This window comes from Engystomops pustulosus, chromosome 2 (assembly GCF_040894005.1).
Source record: "Engystomops pustulosus chromosome 2, aEngPut4.maternal, whole genome shotgun sequence".
NCBI lineage: Eukaryota > Metazoa > Chordata > Amphibia > Anura > Leptodactylidae > Engystomops > Engystomops pustulosus.
This window is the reverse complement of record NC_092412.1, coordinates 126,746,017-126,773,647: the sequence shown is the minus strand read 5'-3', so window position 1 is coordinate 126,773,647 and position 27,631 is coordinate 126,746,017. Positions and strand designations below refer to the sequence as shown.

The 27,631-nt window shown below is 41.4% G+C and overlaps 1 protein-coding gene across 3 annotated transcripts in view; it reads left to right on the top strand.

Moving 5' to 3' along the window:
• REPS2 (RALBP1 associated Eps domain containing 2) overlaps window positions 1-21,139 on the top strand; it is a 175,673-nt gene extending 154,534 nt beyond the window's left edge. For all 3 annotated transcript variants that reach the window (XM_072136315.1, XM_072136314.1, XM_072136316.1), the window contains 6 exons: window positions 1,099-1,160; window positions 3,745-3,825; window positions 8,847-8,924; window positions 10,333-10,478; window positions 17,615-17,720; window positions 20,895-21,139. In XM_072136315.1, the coding sequence (XP_071992416.1) occupies window positions 1,099-1,160; window positions 3,745-3,825; window positions 8,847-8,924; window positions 10,333-10,478; window positions 17,615-17,720; window positions 20,895-20,963 (542 nt within the window). In that variant the 3' untranslated portion in view covers window positions 20,964-21,139. The remainder of the gene's footprint in view (window positions 1-1,098; window positions 1,161-3,744; window positions 3,826-8,846; window positions 8,925-10,332; window positions 10,479-17,614; window positions 17,721-20,894) is intronic.
• The last annotated feature ends 6,492 nt before the right edge of the window (window positions 21,140-27,631 follow it).

Genomic DNA, 27,631 nt, shown 5'->3' with positions numbered 1-27,631 from the left:
ACCTCCATTAATGAACAAGTGAAATAATATTGAACAGATTTTGAAAAAATGCATGACAACTCGTTAACCAAATGAGGAATGTCATTTAGCCTTTTGTACGTGGGGACAGTTTCATGTTACAAACTAAAGCTTTACTAATGGCTTCTTATCTCCCCTCAAAACAAAAGGATCAGGCTAGTCATGGTTGTACATCCTGAGGCCCCTTGTACACGGCCGTGTGCTTGCCTGGGCCATAACTGGGTATAGAATACGGCGGGTTGCAGGTGGGAGGGGGGTGAGCACTCCTTGCCCCTCACCTCTCTCTGGAGGAAGCTGGGCGGCTGTAGTGTAAATCTGTCAAAACTCTTATCTGACATGGTATAGTGGGCAATACAGCCATTCAAATGGATGACCATATTGCCAACTGAATTGAATGTGGTCATGTGCTACCTGTACTGTACTGTAACGTTTTTATACAGGACGCGACCGAGTAACTTCTTCATCTGGAGAAAGTCTTGATTTTACATCAGACGGATGGCTGGTTCCACTTATATAAATTGTATATGTATGGCCTTAGACATGGAAGCTGTGGTACAATGCTTTAAAATATATGTGATCATTTAGGTATCTTTGGCTCTGTAGACTAAGCCAAGATTACAGCAAACTGCCATGTTAAGTGTTAAAAAGGCGCACAAATTCTTATATCAGGCAGCCAGACAAAATTAGACTGTAATTTACTCTGTAGAAATCTGTAGTTAGCTGTAATTCACCTTCAATTAACGTAATTACAAAGGGTGGTGTGGAAATAAAGATCTATATAACACTCTGCACATACACAGAAAAGAAAAATTGCCCTTTGCCAGAAGCATGCTCTACTGGCCGTATGAATTGCATGCGTTGGCATCTGAGTCTTTTACCCGTCAATAAATAAAGTGTTATTTGCTTTCGTCCTTTACGACAGTGGAATATGTGTTCTAAAAATATTAACCATTAATCAGAATTCCATGGGGTAGCATAAGAGTGCACATAATACATATTGCTACATCATCATTATGTAGATATTTCTTAAAATATATCTTATAATTGATTACTCTGACCCCTTGTCTCTGGTTTCCATAGCTCCTCGAGCTGGATGGATTCAACCTCCACCTGCACTACCTCCAAGGCCATGTGTTTCACAGGTAGTATAAATTATTTTACACTAAGTAAACTTGTATGTATGTAAATGCTGTAGTGTATAGACTGGTATTTACCCATTGTCATTCACTCCATTGTTAATTTTTTAGTTTATCCCATAAAGGTGGGTTTTTAGCACAAACATCTTTCTTTATTGTAGTTGTAATTGAGCAGAGAAAGAAACAGTGGTTAAGACTAAAAAAAAGGTTTAGTCTTAGGGCTCATTCACACGGCCGTCTGTGGGGATGTATATGCGGCCGCATATACGCCTCCATAGACGGCAATGTGGCCGGGCGCCGCTATGGAGGGGTCACTACCTCCTTCTCTCCAGCACTCGAGTCAATAGGTTTTTCCAGCTTTTTGTGTTAAAATGAGGTACCTTGGCTTATACTCGGGTCGGCTTATATTCAAGTATACACAGTATATTTCATTCTTATATGTCTTACAGCATTTTCACACATCAGTTTTTTTTCTCAGTATTCTATCTGTGATTTCCAAGGACAGAATACTGACTGTTATTGCCTGTATTTTATCTGAATCCGTTTTTTTCATGTCCGTATGACATCTGTTCATCAGAAAAACTGCTGGTTTAAATTAATGAGAAGGAAAAACCTCTGGTTCCCAAACATAATCAGTGAAGAAAACTGAACACAAAAGTCATCATGTTTTTTTTTTGTAAACCCATAGACTACTATTGTCTTTTGTGATCGGCAAACGTGAAAAAAAATAGAATGGCTTCTAAAAAAATCTGTGAAAAATAACATATAATATAAAGGGTCAATATGCTGAGAAAAAAAGAGAGATATGCAGAGATACAAACTGATGTGTGAATAGGCCCTAGTGGAAGATCTTTAATGGTTTAATGTGGCAGCTGGTGTATATGCATATGGATAAAACCAGCATAAGATAATAATGCTTTCGTACTATAGCTACTCCATCATATATTCTCTACCACACCTGATGTCTGCTGGCACTGCACAGAATGGAGGGGCACTCTACAGCATCTGTTTTGGACCTTCTCCCAAATGTATGTGCTCTTTGAGTTGTTATGCTTTGCATTGTAGATACATTCGAAAGCTGTATCTGCATTGTCACTGCTTTCTTCATGTGTATTAATCTCTGCCTTTTCAATAAAAGGCAGTTATACAGTACATACCAAAAGTTTAGATACATCTTCTCATTCAAAGAATTTTCAGTATTTTCATGACTATAAAAAATGATTCACACCGACGGCATCAAAACTATGAATTAACACATGTGGAATTATACCCATGCGTTAATTCATAGTTTTGTTGCCTTCAGTGTGAACAAAAAAGTGTGAAACATCTGAAAATATGTCTTATATTCTAGGTTCTTCAAAGTAGCCAACTTTTGCTTTGATTACTGCTTTGCTCACTCTTGGCATTCTCTTGATGAGATTCAAGAGGTAGTCACCAGAAAAGATTTTCACGTCACAGGTGTGCCCTGTCAGGTTTAATAAGTGGGATTTCTTATAAATGGGATGGGACCATCAGTTGTGTTGCACAGAAGTCATTTGTATTATGGCTAGAAAAACACAGCTAAGTAAAGAAAAATTAGTGTCCATCATTACTTTAAGAAATGGACCAGTCAGACTGAAAAATTTGGAAAACTTTGAAAGTGTCCCCAAGTGCAGTTGCAAAAACCATCAAGCGCTACAAAGAAATCTTTGGTTCCAACCATCGTGTCTGTGCGACACAGAAAAGTTGAATGAATGGACTCTACATGCCTGGTTCCCACCATGAAGCATGGAGGAGGAGGAGGTATGATGGTGTGGGGTGCTTTGCTGGTGACACTGTCAGGGTTTTTAAATAAAATTTGAGTTATATTGAATCTGCATGGTTACCACAGCATCTTGCAGTGGCATGCTATTCCATCCTTTTGTCGTTTAGTTGGACTATCTTTTATTGTTCAACAGGACAATGACCCCAAATAAACCTCCAGGCTTTAAAAGGGCTATTTGACCAAGAAGGAGAGTGATGGGGTGCTACGCAACATGACCTGGCCTCCACAGTAACCAGACCTGAACCCAATCAAGATGGTTTAGGGTGAGCTGGACCACAGAGTGAAGGCAAAAGGACCAACAAGTGCTAAACATCTCTGGCAACTCCTTCAATACTGTTGGAAGACCATTTCAGGTGACTACCTCTTGAAGCTCATCAAGAGAATGCCAAGATTATGCAAAGCAGCAATCAAAGCAAAAGGTGGCTACTTTGAAGAACCTAGAATATAAGACATATTTACAGTTGTTTCACACTTTTTTGTTAAGTATATAATTCCACATGTGTTAATTCATAGTTTTGATGCCTTCAGTGTGAACCTACAATTTGTATAGTCATGAAAATACAGAAAACTCTTTGAATGAGAAAGTGTGTCCAAACTTTTGGTGTGTACTGTATATAATAAAACTACTCGCAAAAATACAGTCAAAAGAATATACCCCATTCTTAAGCAAAGGTGAACAATTTTAGATCAATGGGAGTGCGATCAGACTTTCAGCCCAGGATACAAATATGAATGTGCACGTTTATTTACAGCAAACTATGTCTTGTGTTTTATTCTTCTTGGCAGCACTCTTATCCCAGCACTAACACCGATCAGAAAATACAAATTCAGCAGCCAATGTTTGCAGACTTCAAAACGCAAGAACAGGTCAGAAAACTTAGTGGTCCAGAATTAAAAAGATTTGTTAAATATATACATATATCTATGAATTGTGTATGTCTTTAACTACGGTATTTGTCAAAAATAGATATATAGATATATGCATCTCTTTATTTATAAATATATAGATTTAAAAATTATAAATATAAAATAATTTATTTAAATATGACCATTTTGAAATTACGTATGAAAACTCTTAGTTACTGGTGTTTTATATATATATATATATATATATATATATATATATATATATACACTCACCGGCCACTTTATTAGGTACACCTGTCCAACTGCTCGTTAACACTTAATTTCTAATCAGCCAATCACAAGGCGGCATCTCAGTGCATTTAGCATGTAGACATGGTCAAGACAATCTCCTGCAGCTCAAACCGAGCATCAGTATGGGGAAGAAAGGTGATTTGAGTGCCTTTGAACGTGGCATGGTTGTTGGTGCCAGAAGGGCTAGTCTGAGTATTTCAGAAACTACTGATCTACTGGGATTTTCATGCACAATCTTCTCTAGGGTTTATAGAGAATGGTCCGAAAAAGAAAAAACATCCAGTGAGCGGCAGTTCTGTGGGCGGAAATGCCTTGTTGATGCCAGAGGTCAGAGGAGAATGGGCAGACTGGTTTGAGCTGATAGAAAGGCAACAGCGACTCAAATCGCCACCCGTTACAACCAAGGTAGGCAGAAGAGCTTCTCTGAACGCACAGTACGTCGAACTTTGAGGCAGATGGGCTACAGCAGCAGAAGACCACACCGGGTGCCACTCCTTTCAGCTAAGAACAGGAAACTGAGGCTACAAGCTCATCGAAATTGGACAGTAGAAGATTGGAAAAACGTTGCCTGGTTTGATGAGTCTCGATTTCTGCTGCGACATTCGGATGGTAGGGTCAGAATTTGGCGTCAACAACATGAAAGCATGGATCCATCCTGCCATGTATCAACGGTTCAGGCTGCTGGTGGTGGTGTCATGGTGTGGGGAATATTTTCTTGGCACTCTTTCTTGGGCCCCTTGGTACCAATTGAGCATCGTTGCAACGCGCCACAGCCTACCTGAGTATTGTTGCTGACCATGTCCATCCCTTTATGACCACAATGTACCCAACATTTGATGGCTACTTTCAGCAGGATAATGCGCCATGTCATAAAGCTGGAATCATCTCAGACTGGTTTCTTGAACATGACAATGAGTTCACTGTACTCAAATGGCCTCCACAGTCACCAGATCTCAATCCAATAGAGCATCTTTGGGATGTGGTGGAACGGGAGATTCGCATCATGGATGTGCAGCCGACAAATCTACGGCAACTGTGTGATGCCATCATGTCAATATGGACCAAAATCTCTGAGGAATGCTTCCAGCACCTTGTTGAATCTTTGCCACGAAGAATTGAGGCAGTTCTGAAGGCAAAAGGGGGTCCAACCCGTAACTAGCATGGTGTACCTAATAAAGTGGCCGGTGAGTGTATGTATATATATATATATATATATATATATATATATAATTTATAAAACCCTAATTATATTGTCAAATTTTCATTGTCCCAAATATTTTTTTTTATAGACGAATAAAACTACTAACTAACTACTAACACAATATTCCACTAGGTGGCACTTGAAGGACATCTCAAACAACAGCACATTGCTGGCTCAAAAAAAAGGAAAAACAGCTTTTTGAAACAAATTGTTTATAGGGGTTTTCCAGCTCTATATTATCAATGTTATATCTACAGAATACATCATTAATAGTTGATCACCTTTTCCACCCAAATTAGCTGCTATACAGTATAGAGACAGACAACTGTCTGTAGTCTCTTAGTGTAGTGCACAAAACTACCAACACTACCTAACAATCGACTATTAATTGACTTAGTTTTATTTATTATTTAGTATTTTATCCTTTTTAAAGAAAGACCATGGTACAAGCACTGTCACCTGTGTCAGCCCTTCATCCTCAGATTATAAACACTTGCAAGAAGTGCCCTCATTCCTGCTTGTGCTGCAGAATATGATGGCGCGGCATAAATAAAGATTTACTATTTAATATAATTATCCTGTGGATAGCTCATAAATAGTATAGCAAACCTCTCTAAGCACAGTCACGGACAGTCATGTTGCTTGTTATAAGGACTGCATAATTTACATATAGCATGGAATCAAGTGCACATTTCTTATGTATACACAGAAAATTGACTGGAAGGGTCTAAACTACAAATAACTTATCCCTTATTCACGAGATAGGAATTACATATTTGATCACCAGGGAATTGGTCCCTAAGAATGGGAGATGCATATATGCATATAAATTGTGGAGTGATAGTCATGCTCATTCAGCTCTCTCTCATCATTTCTATGGGGATAAACCTTCCAAAAGTCACATTGTAGTGAAAGGGGAATAAGCTGAGAATGTAAAATCGCACTCATATTAACATATATGAAATTAGGGTCACTGGCAGAGTTGTGATAATAGGTTCCAGCAGTTTGATTCTCAGCAATTTATTTATAGCTGATTCTAGGTAATCTACCCAAATGTGTGAACCTCAAAAGTGTGTCCCTCTTTATATGAATATACAGTAACATCAGAACCAAGTTCAGCATATAAAAACAGTACCAAAACCAAGCTTAGCATATAAGTATAGCACCAGAACCAAGATCAGTAAATAAATACGGCACCAGGAAAAATGTATATAAAAAAAGCATCAGAACTGGGCTCCACATAGAAATACAGCACCAGAACCAAGCTCAGAATGTTTACAACATCAAGTTCATTATAAAAATACAGCATATGAAAAAGGCTGCATACAAAAAAAGCACCAGAACCAAGCTTATTACATAAATACAACATAAAGGATCATTCTCAATACATATATGTAAACAGAATCCCAAATTGATTTACCTATATAGCAGACTCAAAAACATTTATCATACTAAGGTAGCCCCTCAAATAAATTTACATGTACTCAGAGCCCACTATTATTTTTTTACTGCATACAGGGTCCCTCTAAATAATTAACATATACCCAGTGCCCCCAGAAAAAATCCTAATCTGGTGATCTCATAAACAATTATATCCATGTCAGCCACTGCCAATTTCCTGTAGTTACCATGCAATATTACCAATATTTAAAAGGGGTTGTCCACTTTCAGCAAATTATCGATATTGTTTGTGTAATGAAAAGTAATACAATTTTCCAATATACTTTATGTATCAATTCCCAATGTTTTTCTAGATCTTTGCTTGCCGTCCTGCTCTAGAAAGGGTCTATGTTTTCTGTCAGTATATCAATCTATCCATGGTCATGTGATGCAGGTGCACTAACCGTTATATATCACACAGTTCTGATTACTCTCTGTGATACTAATGAGCCGTGCACCTGTGTGACATCACATGACCATGGACAGATTTATATCCACTGGAAGTTAAGATAGGAGCTGCCTATAGAAGGACAACAAGCAGAGATCAAGCAGGGATTCCATTTGGAATTCATAAAGTATATTGGAAAATTGTATACGTTTTACTTACACAAACAATATTAATTATCTGTTGAAAGTGGACAATCCCCTTTTACTGAAAATACATGCTCATCTAAACACTCAGTCACATCCAGGTTCATGAAGGGATTAAAATTACGACAAGCTTGTGTGACCAAAAGTGTACATTTCTATGCTTTAGTTTTTTATTAATTTTTGTTACATTCATGTTTTCTTCTACTCTATGGTCTTTTAAAGCAGAATCATAGATGGAATTCAGTGTAACTATGCTCTGCCTACAGTCCAACTTACATTTTGAATTTTCTCTATTGTTGGGTAGCTGTAGTCTAACCAAAATAATTGCAGAGGCCTTTTATTGCAGTCAGACAGACATGGGTCAGTTAAAGAGGCCCTCAACAAATGTAGAGGGGATGATTAGGGGATTTGCCTCAGAGTTTACAGGCTTGTAAAACAAAGTCAGTATTCCAAGTTAGGTGCACGGCAAAAGGTTTTTAAAAGTGTTTTAAAGTTATTTTTGAGCTCCTTTCTGTTTTCATTTGGTGTGTTGCCTTATCTTGCTGTATGTGTGTGTGTATATATATATATATATATATATATATATATATATATATATATGTATATATATATATATATATATATAATCAGCTTTTTCCTATAGGACTACTCAATGTGCAGAACCACAGGAAGGAAGTTTAGTATTGGACTTCTCCCATGTGGTCTAGGGCAGTGATGGCGAACCTTTTTCGAGATCAAGTGCCCAAAATGTGTCCCAAAACCCAACATGGCAGTACCAATAAGTGTCTGAGTGCCCCAATACCGTTCAAAGACAGTAGGGGCCCCTGAACAGTGAGAATCGTTGGGGCCTGGAGGAAGTTCTCTATGAGTTCTAAATTGACCCTAATCACACCTTTTCACTATTCTTACAGTCCCAGGAAGCCTAAGATGGGTCTCTTTAAAATAACGCAGACTGCCTGAGACTGCAGGAAGATACCAGTGCAAAGTCTGTGCCAAGCCTCCCAACTATAATGTATGTTTTATAGTACTAGTCTTCTCATATGGGAAACTGACACCTTATGGGCCCCGAAGACTCCTTTCGGTTGCACTCTGCACCCTCTCAAGTTACGTCCCTGATGTCTGCAAATTCTATGCAGTTGAAACAGCCCGCGTGCCCACAGGGAGGTCTCTGAGTGCCACCCCTGGCAGACGTGCCATAAGTTTAGGGGCAGATAATCAGATCAGGGGTAATGTGAATTAAGCTTGATGAATACACCTCAGAGATCTAGCCTAAAATGCTGGTGGTGCCTCTCTACAGCTTGTACAGAACCTGTGCATTAGGCCAGTCTTTATGAGGGAATCCCAAGATCACTTGGCAGATTCCACAGAAAATTGCAGACACCCATTAAACCCAGAAGCCTTTTGTTCAAAATTCAGCATTTTTATAAAAAAGGGGAAAATACACAGCTGACTGTGGTTGATCTGTTTTCTCCTGACATAAATACTATCTATTTTCTAGAATGAACGGGGAGTAGACATTGAATTACAGACTAATAAAATGCTGCCACAGACAGAGGAAAGCAGTCCTGCCAAAAAGGTAAATCAAACTTTCTTACTGCTGCAGTGTTATCCATCACTCACAATTTATCTCCAATATCCTTTACACTTTGCAAAGCCACATACATTACTCGTATGCATGACACATGTTTTGATTAGAAGCAGGAGGAGAAGGAGGTCATTGCAGGTATCCTAATGCAGATGTTTTACATTTACTTATTCAGCTAAATTCTGATCCTCCATTGTGCTTTGCCTAAGCCAGACAGTCAGAATATTACTTTTTCATCTTAAATTAAAGTGCAGGAAATTGTGAATTCTTTATAGGTCCACATTTATCAATAATTCTACAAACTGCACTATGTGCCATTGGCCTGTAGAGGGTGCAGTGTGCCCCAGATTAATCCCCCCTGCACGGCTCCATTTTTGCACCATTTTTCTTAAAGGAAATCAACCATTTAATAAAATAAAAAACACCTACAAATACTCACCTGGGCTCCTCTTCATCTTGATCCCGGTGGTGTCTTTCGCTAAGCTTGACACACCAGGATCACCTAGAAAAGAAACGTACAATTAGCAGCATAGGGATCATAGGGTCAAGATGTCCGGCGCTTCGGGCTGCTAATTATGCATGGCCACACCACCTCCCTCTGCCATGCTCTCCCAGCTTGGGAGATGGAGGTGCATGGAATGATACTTGTCTTCTCCATTCATTCATTACATTGAATTACATGTGTAGTATATGGTGCCCTGTGGTGCACTGAACATCTCTATTATGTTTATGGAGCTAGGTCATTGCTATTATAAAGGATAATCAAATGGCAAAGCTGAGAAGAATATTTTTCAAAATTCTGATTCTGTACCGGAATCTACTTATTTAGGGATAGAGAAATCATGACCATACAGTGTTTCTAGATTCAGTTTCAAAGGGTTCATGGTCATCTGATATATTATCCTTAGGGATGCTCTCCATGACATTGATCACTTTGTTCATAATGAAGCATAAGACAGAGGTGTTCTCACTTGGCCTGAGAAAATCTTGCTAATTGGTCACACTATCGAATTTCACAAATTATTCAGATTCTCCAAATATCTTGCAACAGGTTTTGAATTGCATATTGCATTCCATATTGTGTATTTTCAGTTTAATTTCGATATATGTAAATGGACACATTTTTTTTTAATATGATAGAATCCATGTCATAATAAGTAATAGGATACTTATTATTCTTATTATTTTGGAATGGATTTATTTTACAAATTGCTTTTCTGTCACTTCAGTGCGTCTTTACTCACATTGCTTATGACAAAAGGGGATACATAAACTAATGACAAGAAGCACAGTTTTTGCCTCAGTAGCTAATTTATTGTATACTGTATATAGTGTCATTGCTATATTCATTCAGAACAGCAGTATTAACAGTACACTCTTATTTATTGGTTTCTATAAGGAAATACTACTTAACCAACCACCCAATAAACCTTTAAGAAGAAAATTCCATACCGAAAACCAAGTGCTGGAAAATCACGACTTGTCTTCCGCATCAAGTGTGACTTCATCTGCTGCATCCTTAAAGTCTCATCCTGCTGTCCAGAAGTAAATTACATAGTAATAATTCTAATTGACAGTGGTTTATATCTGTGGGTTAGGTTATGCTGGATACATTGCTGATTTGCACAGTGAATGAGACTACTGAACTCCAATAAGCCATAAATAACTAGTTTTATCATAGCCTCCCTAAAAATGTCTCCATTCAGTCTACAATGTAACTTAATCTGAGAGCATTTGCACCTTATTGGCTAAATGTTCCCTATTGGTAGCAAAGAAAAGTACATTTTAAATTGTGTATTAACTATTGTAATTTGGTGGGTAGCAGAATTTCTTCAAGTACAAACATGATAGTATTTTGCCTTGTGTTTCATCATTAATGAACGTTTAAAGGGGTTGGTCGCTTTACCTAATGTTTTTGTAATGTGTCTAAGTGTGGGAGACAGGTAATTAAGCAATATACATCTATTAAAAGTTCTGCTCCGCTTTCTTGATATGTAAAGTGAAGCCTCTTGGAATGTCTCCTGGAAATGATCATTTTTAATATAAGTCATTTTTTCTTCAACTGCGCCACTCTAGACTATAGTTAAAAACGTGTTAGTAAACTATAAGAAGAAGATATAAATGGGTAAGTTACATGAGTCTACCATCTGTTGTTTTGTTACTTTGCTATGCTTTTCTTCTGGTCAGTTGTATCTTAACGGTCTTTCCTTAGTTATACATGTGGCGCTTGGTTCGCAGTTTTTACATCTGGATTCAGGTGATAACTCAAGGAACACTGCATAAAACTAGACAATGGCAAACTTTGAAGGGAGACTGTCTTAGACGCAAAAAAAAGTCACAAGCGAGCACATGCACCATGAAAAGTTTCAAAAATTAAAGATAAAGGCAAGCCCGAGAGTGCCTCTGGGAAATTAGCATATTTGATATAAGAATTTTTTCGTCAACGGAGCCATTCTAGAATTTTTTTCTTCTTTCCATCAGATATACCGATGGTGGACTCCTATAACTTACCCGTCCTTTGCTTCTTTACTGTGAGATCCTAAAGAAGAAGAAGCAACGGACGGGTAGGTTATAGGAGTCTACAATCGGTATATCTGATGGAAGCTGTCCTTTTAGCCACTCGTATATGCCACAAGGAGAGGGGGGTGCGACTTATCATATGTCACTGACTCAACAAGTAAAATTGGCCTAAATGTTTTAAATTATTCTACTGCTGGGTTCTTGATAAAATAATGATGCTGTAAGCAGTTTAACATAACATATGATATCTTTTATGAACCCCTTTAAACACCTGAATGATACAGAATGTTATAAGCCCGTAAAACATAAAAAGACCCATATGGTGGTATTGATACAATTGTCATTGCTGTGGTCAGCTGTTTATTGAAAATTCATCTTAAACAAGCGCTAGACAAATCTAAAATCTCAAGTAAATATTTTGATCTATGCAGACTATGGAACAGTATTGCCAGAAGGAATTCCGTCTGTCACTGGCACCGGAGTGAAAGATTGTTGAATATGATTAATTCACTTCTTTACACATTGTACTCAGTATAACTCATTGGGGCAGATTTATCAAGCAGTCTGAACGGTTGAATATTTCTAGTTGTCCATGGCAACCAATCACAGCTCCCCTTAAAAATATTCATGAGCGCTGGTAAAATGAAAGCTGAGCTGTGATTGGTTGCGATGGGCAACTAGAAATATTCTGACTTTCAGACAGCTTGATAAATGTGCCCCATTGACTTTCAACTTATTGAGATGACTAGATTGTTGCTGCCAACCACTGAGGCACTGTAGTTTCCAGGGGAGAGTTATCTTGCAGTATTGAGGGGTTCGGCTTGTTTCTACTTCCTTTGCATGGATTTCTTGAGGGAAAACCCTTCCTACTGCATAAATATACTGATCAATTAATTGTTATCCCTGAAAATAGACTAGTTAGTGGTGTTGTAGATGGTGTTGTGGAATAATTTACTGCTCTATGAAACAAGTAATGAATATTAGTTAGAGAACTTGATCCAGGCCCTGTGACTTTGGTAATCTTGCTTAATTTGCTAACCTTCCTTTTAAAATTAACTTTTAATATTACGCTAATGACCCAGAAGGGTTCCTGGGGTTGTTACCAGAGCACATATGTGCTGCAGATGACAGGGTGTGGGCAATGAGCCCTTTCCCACCGCATGCTGTAACTTCCTCTGGTGCAGTGAGATTACATCAGGCAGTGGGAGGGGGGAGTGCAGAGGGGTATGGGAGACAATGTAACAGCTTGTAAAGCTGCAGCATGGAAGGTCTCTGGTAACAACCCCAGAAACTCTTTTAGCATAATTTTAAAATTTGATTTTGGAAGGAAGGAGGCCATGGATAACAAATATTAGAATATTACCACAGTCTCGGTAGCTGGATCTGTGAGTAAATGTCCCTGTTTTATCATGTAGATTTCCTCTAGAGGGAGTATACAGCAATTCTGACTACACAAAGCTGTAGATAGCTGCAGTCATACACCTATGGGACTGATACAGCCCTGTAACAGATCTATTAAAATATAGGACATGTCCTAGTTTTATCTGTTTACAAATCACTAACTACACACAAAGCCAGCGGGCTGAGTAGAAATCCCAGACATCGACAAAAGTGATGCTTCTTTTGATGAAAAAAAGACATTTCAAATGTAATTAAAAAAAGATTAAATTGGCAAAAAGTGTTATTATGATAAATGTGCAATTGAGATAACTCTTATATTTAGATGTTACAGTTAGACTTTTTACAGGTTCTTAAAGGGTTAAAAATCGTCCCCTTCCCACTTTTCTCCCCGCCTCATCACACTCGAAGTGTGGAAGTGGAAAAGCTCAAAAACTGTTGGTGATGGGGCTAAATACTTGCCTTCTCCACCAAATAACTGGCTGAGAAACATGGCTAAAGCCCCAATATCTTTTTTATTAGCAGCTTTACAGGATCTCAATTATGCCTTAAAGGATGAAGGATTGTAAACCAAGCACACTGACATACATGTGTGTTCCTCCTCTGGCAGGATCTCTGTGGAGCCTACAACCTCATCCGGATCTGCAAGGGTGACGAGTGGAAGACTGCTTTTAACATTCGTGATGGACATTTTGAGTATTTGGTGATGCCGTTCGGACTGTGTAACGCACCAGCCGTATTTCAAGAATTTGTCAATGACATCTTCAGGGATCTGCTGTATACTTGTGTTGTAGTATTCTCCCCGGACTTTGAGTCCCACCAGTCCCACGAACAGCAAGTTCTTCGATGCCTCTGGGCAAACTGCCTCTATGCCAAGCTTGAAAAATTTTAATTACACCAATGGAGTCTTCCTTTCCTCAGCTATATTATATCTGACAGGGGTCTCCAGATGGATCCAGCCAAACTGTCTGCTATTCTACAATGGCTGCATCCGAGGGTCTAGGTTCCATACTGAGGTTCCTGGGCTTTGCGAACGATTAACGGCAGTTTATCCCGCATTTCTCCACTCTTGTGTCCCCCATTGTGGCACTCACCAAGAAGGGCGCTAATCCCCGCCTATGGTCTTCGGCGGCTGAAGAAGCCTTCTCAAGGTTGAAAACTGCCTTTTCTTCAGCCCCAGTTCTCACTAGGCCTGATACTGAAAAGCCCTTTCATCTGGAAGTTGACACATCTTCCGTAGGTGCTGGGGCGGTGCTCACCCAGAAAGGGCCCAAAGGCCAAACTATCACTTGCAGCTTTTTCTCTAAAACTTTTTTCTCAAAAAATTACTCCATAGGAGATAGAGAACGTCTGGCCATAAAACTTGCCCTGGAAGAATGGCGATATCTTCTGGAGGGAGCTCACCATCCAGTCTGCGTATATACAGATCATAAAGATCTCCTGTATCTACAGACAGCTCAACATCTCAACCCTAGGCAAGCCCGTTGGTCACTCTTCTTTTCACTTTTCAACCTTCTGATCCTTTTTCCATCCTGCGGAGAAGAACAACAAGACTGATGCCCTTTCCCGTGCCTCAGACGTCATTGGAGAGAAGCCGGCCCCTCAGGATATTATTGCTCCAGAACGACTGGTTGTTTCTGCTCCGGTGGATATTTCGCAGCCACCCGGCAAAACGTGCGTATGTCCGACCGGCACTGCAAAAGAGGATATTGTCTTGGGGACATGGTTCACGTCTAGCTGGGCATCTTGGGTTGCAGCGCTCTGTAGTACTGGTAACCTTATGTAGTCAAAGATGTTTGGGATTTTGTGGGTTCCTGCACTTCCTGTGCTCGTAATAAGCCATCTCACCTAAAACCAGCTGGTTTACTTTTGCCGGTGCTGATACCCAGACGCCCGTGGTCTCACGTGGCCATGGACTTCATCACGGATCTTCCTTCTTCTTCTCTGAATACCGTCACCTGGGTGGTAACAGACCACTTCTCTAAGATGTCCCATTTTGTGCCTCTGCCCATTTCTTCACCAACATGGACTTCTTGAGCACATCGTCTCTGATCGAGGGGTCCAGTTTGTTTCATGTTCTCTCTGCAGTCAACTTCAAGTAAAGTTGGATTTCTCCTCAGCATACCACCCTCAGTCCAATGGACAAGTTTAGAGGGTTAACCAGACTGCCGTGGGCAGAATTCTCGTATAATTCCTTGGAATCTGCCGGCTCCGCTCCCTTCTTTATTGTCTATGGACAGCATCCTTATCCACCTCTCCCACTGCGTGTGACATCCAACGTTGCCGCTGTGGAGGAATTGGTCATAAATCTTGAGTCCATCTGAAAGCAGACCCCTCTCTCCCTACTTTGGGTGTCCACCCGCACCAAAACCCAGGACAGCAAGAGAAGCAGGCCTCCTCCAGTCTTCTCTCCAGGTGATAAAGTGTCGCGGTCTTCAAGATATGTCAGGCTGAAGATCGCCAGCTACAAGGTGTGTCCTGGCCATTTGAGTCCATTTGATGTGCTGAAGTGCATCAACCCTGTGGCCTACCAACTACGACTTCCTCCTACCATGTGCATCCTGAATTCTTTCCACGTCTCCCTGCTTAAGCCTGTCATCCTGAATCGATTCTCCCGGCAAGTAGCTCCTCCTGCTCCTGAATCTGCTCTTCTACACAGGTTCCTCCAGTCCAAGAAGAGGGGGAGGCTGAAGAGGAGGTGTACTGTCACGGGTGCTCCTGCGACCTATCTCCCGGGTCGCAGACACACCCGTGCCCCTCTGCACTGCCCTCACCCCGCCGCGATCCAGCGCCAAATTTGACAGCGCCTTCAGTAAATTTAAAGTGCACCGTCAATTGGCACTGGCCATTTTCAGCAATATTATTTAAGCCTGCCTCTTCCTGCACTCCTTGCCTAATCTATGGGCCTACACCTTAGAGAAAGCTCCCCGGCGTTCTTGTCTGTTCCCTCTGTGTTCCTGTGTCCTATGTTACCGTCCTCATCTTCCTGGACCTCCTGTTGCTGACCCTGGATTGGACTTGACCTTGCATTTCTGCCGCCTCCCCTGACCCAGTGCCTGAACCTGACCACGAGACTGTCTCCTGCTAAGGTACCTCGAACTCGGCTGCCACCACGGGCTAGTCGCACCTGTGGAACGACCTGGTGGTACCCTGCTGCAGCAAGTCCACCCCGCTTTGCGGTGGGCTCTGGTGAAGACCAGGTGCCACTTAGACTTCGGTCCCAGGTGTCGGCTAGTACCACCTCCCGTGGTGGTCCAGAGGATCCACTGATCCCGAACCCTGACACTAAGGAACCAATAAACCAATAAATGCAGAAAGATCGGGAAATATAAGCCATGCCTACAAAAACAAAGACACGCGACCAAAAAAACATAGGCGAGAGGTTTTTATAGCGCTGACACTCAGTCTAAACTGGCTCAAACTACAAAACCATGAGATCCCCTGACTAAAAAGCATTATTACTTTTCCCCCATTGTGAACAAACTGTGACAATAGCAGTAGTGACAGGGGATTGGTGTAGTGAGTCTTAGGGTGATGCCACAAATGGCGTTTTTGGTCCATCTTTAAACACAAGTTTTTAGTCCGTTCAAAATGCATGCGTTTTTGACTGTTTATCAAGCGTTTTGCTTCTTTGAACCTGTTTATCTATTAAGATAAACAGGTTGTAAGCAGCCAAACGCATGGTAAACAGTCAAAAACGGATGCATTTTTAAACGGACTAAAAAAGCATGCTTAAAAACTGATCAAAAACGCCATGTGTGGCATCACTCTAAATGTTTTCTCCACTGAACAAGCCAATGAACTATTTCCATTTGTCCTTTAGATTTTTTTCTTTGCGGGTATTGCATGTATTGCATATATGTTTTTAATTCTACAATTGTTTTAATTGTGTCCCTAAAACAATTCTGAGTATTTTAACTCCCATCTAACAGGCCTTCCACCATGCAGTATGCAGACAGCAGTAGATATGCTGACCAGCATTTTCAGTTAGACTGGACTGCGAGTGCCCAGCCTCATCATCTGCTAGCAACCTAGCTTAATCCAGTGAACAAAAAGCCTGATTACTGTTGATTATCCCTGTTCTAGGAAATGGACATAGATTTTATCCCTTATACTACTGCAGCCGTTAGGCTAAGTGTGAGGTGCTCTATTGAATGTCTGCAAAGCATATTTCCAATGAATAGATGTTGCATCATAGGCAGACTGTGTTACCAGTGTGCTGACTGGGACATAGCCCAGTGATTAAAACCATTAAAAGCCCTGCAAATAAATCCTGCACACTCAGCAGTGTCATGGAACAGTTCTTAAATTAACTAAAACATGGAGACTTGTGGCGCTTACTGGGATTATAAACCATAACCAAGCATTGACCCATTGAGGATAATGACCGACTTTGGATGTGTAAAAATCCTTGTTACTCTTCATAGGAAAGATGGATTGCTGTGGTTATGATCTCATCTTGACTGAATGCCACAAAATGTAATGTACTCCATTTATAACAGGGAGGATAAAACTTTACACACATAAGCGTTTGCTATCTTTCTAAAATCTAATGCAGATACATCGAAAGCTTAGAAGAGGAGGGGGTACAGAATTTAGTCACCACATCAATGCATTGGCATAACATTTGGTAATTGTACTATTGGGTTGTGGTCTGTGTATTGTCAGCTAGCTATTTACATATGCATTAGAGGGTGTGTGGTCCTTTGGAAGAAGTGATTTTATCTTTGGACGGGTCTTCATGTACTTTTGCTTTATTTTAGGCAGCCTTCCAAGCAGAAGAAAGCTATCCAGACAGCCATCCGTAAAAACAAGGAAGCCAATGCAGTGCTGGCCAGACTGAACAGTGAACTCCAGCAGCAGCTCAAGGTGAGGAATGTGGTCAGATTTTATTTTAATTGAGAAGAATACCATCTGGTTTTCCATGTAAAATGTACAGTGGGTATCCAGACCCTTCACTCTTTGTTTCATTACAGCCAATTGGTAAGATCAAAAAAATCTTTTTTTGCTCATTAATGTACACTCTGCATCCTATCTTGGCAGGACAAAATAGAAATGTAGATATTTTTGCTAATTTATTAAACAAGAAAAACTGAAATATCACATGGTCATAAGTAAAAAAAAACCCCTTTGCTGTGACATGCTGTCCATTTCCTTCTGATCCTCATTAAGATGGTTCCAATCCTTCAAGTCCTTGAAGTCAAACTTTGTTTAATTAAACTGATTGGACTTGATTAGGAAAGGCATACACCTATCTATATAAGACATCACACCTCACAGTGCATGTCAGAGCACATGAGAATCATGAGGTCTAAAGAACTGCCCAAGGAGCTCAAAGACAGAATTGTGGCAAGGCACAGATCTGGCCAAGGTTACAACCAAATTTCTGCAGCACTCAAGGTTTCTAAGAGCACAGTGGTCTCCATAATCCTAAATGGAAGAAGTTTGGAGCGGCCACAACTTACAGAAAAACATACAGAAGAAAATACAGAAAAACTAAGCAATTGTGGGGGAAGGTCCTTGGTTAAGAAGAACCTCAAGATCACTTTGGTCAATGCTCCAGAGAAGCAGTAGGAAAATTGCAGAATGTTCCACTATCCAAGTCAACAATCAAGTCGGAGCTTTATGGCAAACTGTGCTGACAAAAGCCTCTCCTCAGTGCAAGACATATGAAAGCCTGAATACAGTTTGCAAAAACACCTGAGGGATGTTAGAGAAATAAGGCTATGAAAAATAGGATTCTCTGGTCCGATGAGACAAAGATGTAACTTTTTGGTGTTAATTGTTAGCGGTATGCATGGAGAAAACCAGATGCTGCTCATCACTTGCCAAATACAATCCACAGTGAAAAATGGTGATAGCAGCATCATGCTATGGGGGGGGGGGGGGTGTCAGCTGCAGGGACAAGACAACTGTTTGCAATTAAAGAAAAGATTAATGCGGCAAAGTACAAAGATGTTCTGGATAAAAACCTCTTACAACAAGGCAATGGGGCACATTTACTTACCAGTCCCTGCACGATCCCCGAGGTGCGATCCCAGACGAGAACGCACAGCTGCCGCGATTCACTTACAGTATGCACCCGATATCCTGCATGTGTTGCTTCCCCGATCAGGTCCTTCGGAGTACACCATCTTCTTCCCCCTGTATGTAAGTGCATTACATGCAACACAATTTTAAAATTAAATTCCGCAGTTTGTCTGATCCGTTGGATCGTCCGATGGCCCGCCCCCGATTTGTGTCGCATGAAAGCCGATGCGATTGCGACACAATCCGATTGCATAAGACAAAACCCCCCTGTTAAATGCGGCGCAAAACGGAAATCGTCGGAAAACCTGGTGGAAATGCGGTCCACGAACCCTTAGTAAATGTGCCCCAATGACCCTGAGCACACAGCTAAAATAACAAAGCAGTGGCTTCAGAACAACTCTGTGACCATTCCTGACTGGCCCTTCCAGAGCCCTGACTTAACCACAATTGTGCATCTCTAGAGAGACTTGGATGGTGAATGTTGGTGGACAGCCATTTTCAACCTGAGGGAACTACACACATATGGGCACATTTACTTACCCGGCCGCTTGAGTTCATAAGGTCCAGAGTGTCTGATGATCAGGCAGTCTGGCGCAATTCACTAAGATTGTGCGCCCGATATCCTGCATGTGCCGCTCCCCGCTCAGGTCCGCTGGAGTTCACCATCTTCCTCCCGGTGCATGTAAGAGCTTGGCTTGCGACACAATTTTGAAGTTAGATCCCGGGGCTTGTCCGAATCCGTCGGATCGTCCGACGGCCCGACACCCAATTTGTGTCGCATGAAAGCCAGTGCGATTGCAACACAAGCCGATCGCATGGGTCACAATTGCCTTCTAAATACCTGTCCCATCAGCGCGATCCCTGAAAACTTCGGAAAACCCAACGGAAATGCGGCTACGGGACCCTTAGTAAATAAGACCCATAAAGTTTATCAGGGGCACTACTTCACCACCATTATACAGACAATGTAGGAAGCCTCTTTTACTAGACCGGAGCCAAAAAAAATTATAATGCAAACAAGGTGGTGCACTGCTGATTTAAAGAAGAGTTTCTAGTCAAAAGTAATCTCAATAGTATAAGGAAGCAGCGGCACTCACCATAAAAAGTTCAACCTTTATTAAATCTTCTTTAAAACATCTATGCAGCTATGGTGAGAAGGTGCAGGGAAAAAAAGAGTCCGCACAGGTGACAGCTGTTTCGCGCACAAGGTGCTTTCACCACACGGCGCGACAATTGCATTTTATTCCGGTTCATTCATTATCATTTAATCTAGTGACCTCCTAATTGAGTTCCTTTATGAACTTTATAATTATTATTAAGATGGATCCAAATTCACAACACCGCTTCTAGCTAAAGGAGACAAGGCTGCAGCTCTAGGGAAGATCCTTGGCCTGACTCTGTAAGGGTAAATGCACATACTGCTGTATTGAGTTTGTTATGGGCCTGCTGTATGTGCCACTATCCCACTTATCACAGTTAATGCTATATAATTATCTGTTGTTATATTTTTTCTACTTAAAAATAAAATCTTGAAAAATTTCTGACTTTGACTTTTGGCTGAACTTTATGTAAACTCCCAGTAAGCCCAAGAATATTGAGAAAGGGGCTACAATAGATGGCATAAGGACTTTATCAGCATTTATCAGTACATACTTGTAACTCCTCTTCTGTTAGCATGCCAAAACAATGCTTAAAGGACTTGTTAGAATGCAGGGGTACACCATCCATGAGGTAAGTTGAGTGTCTTGCCTTAGGCAGCGCCAACTGCAGTAAGATGATAAAGCGGCACCTGACACCTAAGAATAGTGTCTCATCACACCTGATGACAGCATCTGGGGGCACGCATGGAAAACCCACTTACTAAAAAAATTAACCTAATATATATTATTTTTGGATGAGGAGGAGGGGGTGCAATTCTATATAGCTCGCCTGAGGCAGCAGAGAGTTTAGGTTTATACCCTGCTAGAATGGTATATTGCAATATAAAATGACTCTCATTTTTCATCTTCATAGGAAGTTCATCAGGAGAGAATTGCCCTGGAAACCCAACTGGAGCAGCTACGTCCTGTAACTGTCTTATGACCTTGGCCCACTGGAAGATGTGACAGCAATATGCCTTGTACACAGATATTCTACTGTGCTCACATGAAGAAGCCTGGCTGTCATTCTTGTTGTTATATCCATGGTGCTCCAAGATCAAGTTATTTTTGGGAGGAGATACATTTTTGCCAGCTACATGATATGCAGAAATAATTTTTTTTTTTTAAAAGCGTAGTGTATTTTTAAGAATTTACCCTGCTGACATTCTGCATCTCATGTAGATCTTGGATGAGAGCACATTGACCAAGAAGCCTGTGCTCATGAAGGCTGATGGACATAGCACACCAAAGTTCAAATGAAACACATCCATTGTCACACAATGAATGTAATGCTGAACATTATGTAAATGTTCAAGACTGTGCTTTCTTCTTAATTCCAGAATGAGAAAGCCTTGGTTTTGTGTTTCTGAGGTAAAGCACATTTAGAAATGTAGTTAGAGTTGCAGTTTTCCATAGGCGAACCTAAAATGCTGTTCAGCATGCTGCAGGTGAGGGCGCTCCATTGTAATAGTTTGCCATTTGTACACACATACTTATTCCTACTGCCATATTTTGCTACAGAACATGTGCCTATTGAGTTGCATTTTCACCTCAGGGTATAGTAAGGACCCATACACATCATTTTTGGCATACAACTGAAGAAAACTATTCTCCTACATGCTAAAATTTATACTCCACTGTATGTAAAAAAAAGTCACACCCCCTCAGCAAGCTAGTTTGAAAAATAACACAAAACTCTGTAAAAAACACAAAAGTTACTGTGGGCCATTGTCTTCTATGTTCAATAATATGTTACTTTTGTAACTGGAATTCTCCAATTTAATGTTATACTGAAGGGCTACTTGTGTGAAACCTCTACATCTATGGCAATTTAAGCTCTCGAAAATTCATGCTTTTCATGTTCAACTGTTGAATGATGAATAACATTTATATAAATATATTTTTCATCAAGCAAATCGATGTACAATATGTAAGAAAGTGTCAACATTCCAAACATTGCTTTGTTTCTGGTATTTAAAACAAACAATGTATAAGGTTTAAATTAAAATGGAAAACTTGCAAAATAATCTTCTGTAGATGTGCATTACTTTGAAATAGAATTTTGTGGGGCACATGTATAAAATTTTTTACTTTTTTTTCTTTATTTACAATTTTTTTGGGTGCATGTGCAGTTTTGCGGCTTTTTTTGCACCCAAGGTAATCTCCATTTAACCCCTTAACGCTCTGCGCCATAGCTCTACGGCGCAGAGGTATAAGGAGTGTATGAAGAGGGCTCACGTTTGACCCGAGGATACATGGCTTCTGCATATCCATTACAATGAGCCTGTGGCTCATTGTAATGTATAGTGTGCAGAAATGCCATATACTGCGATACAGAAGTATTGCAGTATATGGTAGGAGCGATCTGACCATCTAGGGTTAATGTACCCTAGATGGTCTAAAAAATAGTGAAAAAAAAAGAAAAAAAAGTTTAAAAAATAAAAAAAATTAATAAAATATTAAAAATTCAAATCACCCCCCTTTCCCTAGAACTGATATAAAACATAATAAACAGTAAAAATCACAGACACATTAGGTATCCCCGCATCCCAAAACGCCCGATCTATCAAAATATAAAAACAGTTACGGCCGGTGGTGACCTCTGAGACGGGAAATGGCGCCCAAATGTCCGAAATGCGACTTTTACACCTTTTTACATCACATAAAAAATGGAATAAATTATCAATATGTCGCACAGACCTCAAAATGGTAGCAATAAAAACGTCGGATCATTTTGCAAAAAATGACACCTCACACAGCTCCGTGCGCCAAAGTATGAAAAAGTTATTAGCTTCAGAAGATGGCAGATTTTTTTTTTCTTTTTTGTACACGTTTGTTTAATTTTTGAAAATGTATTAAAACACAATAAAACCTATATAAATTTGGTATCACCGCGATCGCACCGAACCAAAGAATAAAGCTGAGGTGTTATTTTGAGTGCACAGTCAAAGTCGTAAAAACTGAGCCCACAAGAACGTGCGTTTTTTTTTCAATTTTTCCACATTTGGAATTTTTTTCCAGCTTCGCAGTACACGGCAGTTTAAAATAAATAGCATTACGGGAAAGTAAAATTTGTTGCGCACAAAATAAGCCACCACACAGGTCTGTACACGTAAAAATGAAAAAGTTATGGATTTTTGAAGGTGGAGAGCGAGAAATGAGCGAAAAAACCCTGCGTCCTTAAGGGGTTAAAGTTTGCCATGGTCGAGTTTTCTGAAGTGTTTCAGGTGTTTTCACCCGATTCCAGATGTGAAAGGAGTAACTTATTTTAAAAAAAGGTCGAAAAGAATAACAAATTTGAGCACTTAATCCACACTTGCCCCTTACAAGGCAAATGAAATAGTTTGGTGCTGTTTGCAAGTTTTTGGAGAAAGAATGATAACCTAATGCAATAACAATGGGACACTTAGTTCACGTTTCTATATATTTGGTAGAAAATAAAGATCATCATACAGAAGGTGTTCAGTCCAAAGACTCATCACATCCTTCAGGCCTGCCAATTACAAACAAGTTGTCCTGCATCATTTGAAAGTCCTTGGTTTGATAAAAAGGACCTGTAGTGATGTAAAAAACATGTAACTCATCACATGCTTCAGATCGGCCAATTACAAACATGCTCTGCTCTCAAACAGGAAGTGCCCACCCACATCAGAATTAGCTGAACTGGAAACTAATTTTATATATACCACATATATCTAATGCTATACCTCCCAACCATCCCTGATTTGGTGGGATAGTCCTGGTTTTTGAGCTCTGTCCCACCGTCATGGATGGCTGGGAGAAAGTTCTGGGTTCTGGATCCCCCCCCCCCATCGGAGCCTTGATCAGGCAGGATCAGCCCCTGCTACCTTCTCACATGATGCCTGCATGAGTTATGTGAGGAGGCAGCTTGGCCCTGACCCCAAAGCAAATCACTCGGAGCCATAGATAAGAGAGAGTGAATGCAGGGGGCTGAGGTAAGGTAAGTTACAGGGATTTTTTTAATGCCAGGGGACAGGGGGCCACATTAGGGTCTGGAGGACAGGAAGAAGCGGCTGGGGGATGGGAAGAGGAGGTTGTGGGACTGGAGGAGGCTGGGGGCCAGGAGGCTGGAGGACAGTAGGAGGCTGGAGGAGAATAGAGGACAGGGGGCTGGAGAATAGGAGGAGGCTGGGGGACAGGAGGATGCTGGAGGAGGCAGTTGGACAGGAGGAAGAGTCTGGGGGCTAGAAGGAGGAGGCTGATGGACAGGAGGAGGCTGGGGGAAAGGAGGAGGATGCTGGAGGAGGCTGGGGTACAGGAAGGGGAGGCTGGAGGACAGGAGGATGTTGGAGGAGGATGGAGGACAGGAAGTTGGATGACAGGATGAGTATAGAGGACAGGGATGCTGAAGGACAGAAGAATGCTGGAGCAAGCTGGGGGACAGGAGAAGGATGCTGGAGGCGGAGGACAAGAGTATGCTGGGGGACAGGAGGAGGAGGCTTGAGAACTGGAGGACAGGAGGCACAGAATGAGGAGGATATAGAACAGGGACACCATGTGAGGAGGGGTAGGATAAATAAAAGTTAAAAACCAAATGTAAAAGGAGGATGAAATTAAAGAGGGGTTTAATATGTTTTATATGTTGCAGGGTTGACTTAGGGGGTATTATACAGGCCCATTGGGGGGGTTAGCCAAAGACGGCATTGTACCATGTGGGGACCATCAGGATCGATATTATACTATGCTTGTGGGTGGGACAATGGGCATGGTTTAGAGCAGGGGTAGGGAACCTATGGCTCGGGAGACAGACATGGCTCTTTTGTTGGCTGCATCTGGCTCTCAGACAGATCTGTAATAAGTAGTGATGGCTGCTGTGTGTCTCTTGGACTGATCACTGGACACAGGCAGCGATGTTACCGCTGCTTACGTCCTTTGTATGACCCAGACGGCCATCGTCTAAGCCTGGGTCAAAGAGAAGAGGTTGGGAGTGATAAGGAGCTGTCTGCAAGTAACGCTGGTAAATGAATATTTTTTTTTTTTGCTGTGACTACCCATCTACTGGGAGGCATGTGGTGTGGCTACCTATCTACTTGGGGGCATGTGCTGTGGCTACCTATATACTGGGGGTATGTGCTGTGGCTACCTATATACTGGGAGTATGTGCTGTGGCTACCTATATACTGGGAGGCATGTGCTGTGGCTACCTATCTACTTGGAAAATGTGCTGTGGCTACCTATCTACTGGGAGTATGTGCTGTGGCTACCTATCTACTGGGAGTATGTGCTGGGGATACCTATCTACTGGGAGTATGTGCTGTGGCTATCTATATACTGGGGGACATGTGCTATGGCTACCTATCTACTGGGAGTATGTGCTGTGGCTACCCATTTACTGGGAGTATGTGCTGGGGCTACCTATGTACTCGGAGGCATGTGCTGTGACTACCTATCTCCTGTGAAGCATGTGCTGTGGCTATCTATATACTGGGGGCATGTGCTGTGGCTACCTATCTACTTGGGGGCATGTGCTGTGGCTACCTATTTACTTGGGAGTATGTGCTGTGGCTACCTATATACTGGGGGCATGTGCTGTGGCTACCTATATACTGGGAGGCATGTGCTGTGGCTACCTATCTACTGGGAAAATGTGCTGTGGCTACCTATGTACTCGGAGGCATGTGCTGTGACTACCTATGTACTCGGAGGCATGTGCTGTGACTACCTATGTACTCGGAGGCATGTGCTGTGACTACCTATGTACTCGGAGGCATGTGCTGTGACTACCTATGTACTCGGAGGCATGTGCTGTGACTACCTATCTCCTGCGAAGCATGTGCTGTGGCTGGGGGTATGTGCTGTAGCTACCTATTTACTTGGGGGCATGTGCTGTGGGTTCCCATTTACTGGAAGTATGTGCTATCACTACCTATCTACTGGGAGGCATGTGGTGGGTGTCAGGATTTGGAATGGTGAACCCCCTGGTCCACCGCGGACAATGATGTAAGCAGACACCTGGGACCGGAGTCTAAGTGGCACCTGGTCTTCACTAGAGCCCGCCGCAAAGCAGGATGGTCTTTCTACAGCGTTGTACAACCAGATCGTTCCACAGGCGCGACTTGTCCACGGTGGCAGCCAAGGTCAAGGTACAGAATCACTAGGCAGTCTCGTGGTCAGGAACAGGCAGACGGTCAAGGTAGGCGGCAATGATGCAAGGTCGGGGACGGAGCAAGAGATCAGGGCTGGCAGCGAAGGAGCAGAATTAGGAACAACTCCGGGGTCACAATGGGAGGTCAACACTTGGGAAGGAAACAATGTAGAAAGCTTCCACATAGGCATGAAGCACTAAGATCAGATGGGGAATGCTGGGAGCCGCCGGTCTTTATAGGAACCTGGGAAGTGGGCAGCGGCACACTAGCCCTTCAAATCTGCGAGTGCGGTGCATGCACACTTGCCAGCCGGGAGACGGAATGTGGTGAGTTGAGTGACCTCAGAAAGGGGCGCCACCTTGGAGAGGGGCACGGGTGTGCCTGCGATCCGAGACCTAGATCGCAGGGGCACCTGTGACACTGGGAGTACCTATCTACTGGGGGACATGTGCATATGGTATGGCTCTTACGGAATAACATTTTAAAATATGTGGCATTCATGGCTCTCTCAGCCAAAAAGGTTCCTGACCCCTGGTTTAGAGAAAGGGAAGGGGCTTTTGGTCCTTCTTTCTCTTGCCCAAAAGTTGAGAGGTATGGGTGATGGCTGATGGCTAGGAAGAAGCCAGCAGCATGATACAGGTATCGTTGTAATTGTTATCAAAGGCTTTCTCCAGCTCTGCTAAAAAATTTTATCAGTAACTTTACAGTTACACTTTAATAATAATATTTATGCTAGTAAAATGTTTAAAGGACATCCACCATTAGGATGAAGGGTTGTAACAGTGAGATACTGGTGTGCGCCCCTCTGGCAAGATCTGCTCTTCTTTTAGCTTCGTATATGCTGTTTTTTTTTTTTTAAAGGCTTTTAAAATTATCAAAGTGGGCAGAGAGGTTTGCCTGTAACTTGGAGTCATGTGTAAGTTGCATGACAGTGTTTCCCTCAAATTAATTTTAGTCATCAAAATGAAAATATGAAGCTTCAGAATGAAGCTCAGAACATAAATACAGCCCCAGAACAAAGCTCTGTACAGAAATATCAGGCCAGAACCTAGCGCTATGTAAAAATACACCAGAACATTTCAATATGGCTATAACTATTTTCACATTCCCATGGTAACTGGGGTATCATTTGTGCAGAAGCAAAAGAAACCTGCAGCAACATATTTTGAATGTCATTAGGTTAATAAAATAAATATTATTTTCAAGGAGTTTTCCCTTACATCAATCTTAGTCCCTGTCCTGTCCTTAACCCATTTGAATATAGCTTTTGTAGTGTAGGCATGCTGCCATTTCATTCATTTTCTATGGGATTGACAAAAATAGTGTAGTCCTTTCTTTGAGTCCCTTAGAAAAGAATAGAGTAGAAATGTGTTGGTGTGACTGTTATTTCAGATTGAAATGATAACCGTTTCTCATGATCTCGGTACTGCCCGAGTGCTATCTATTTTATTTTACTGATGGAACTTACACAGTCAAGATCGAAAAGGTTCTGTTTTGCTCATTA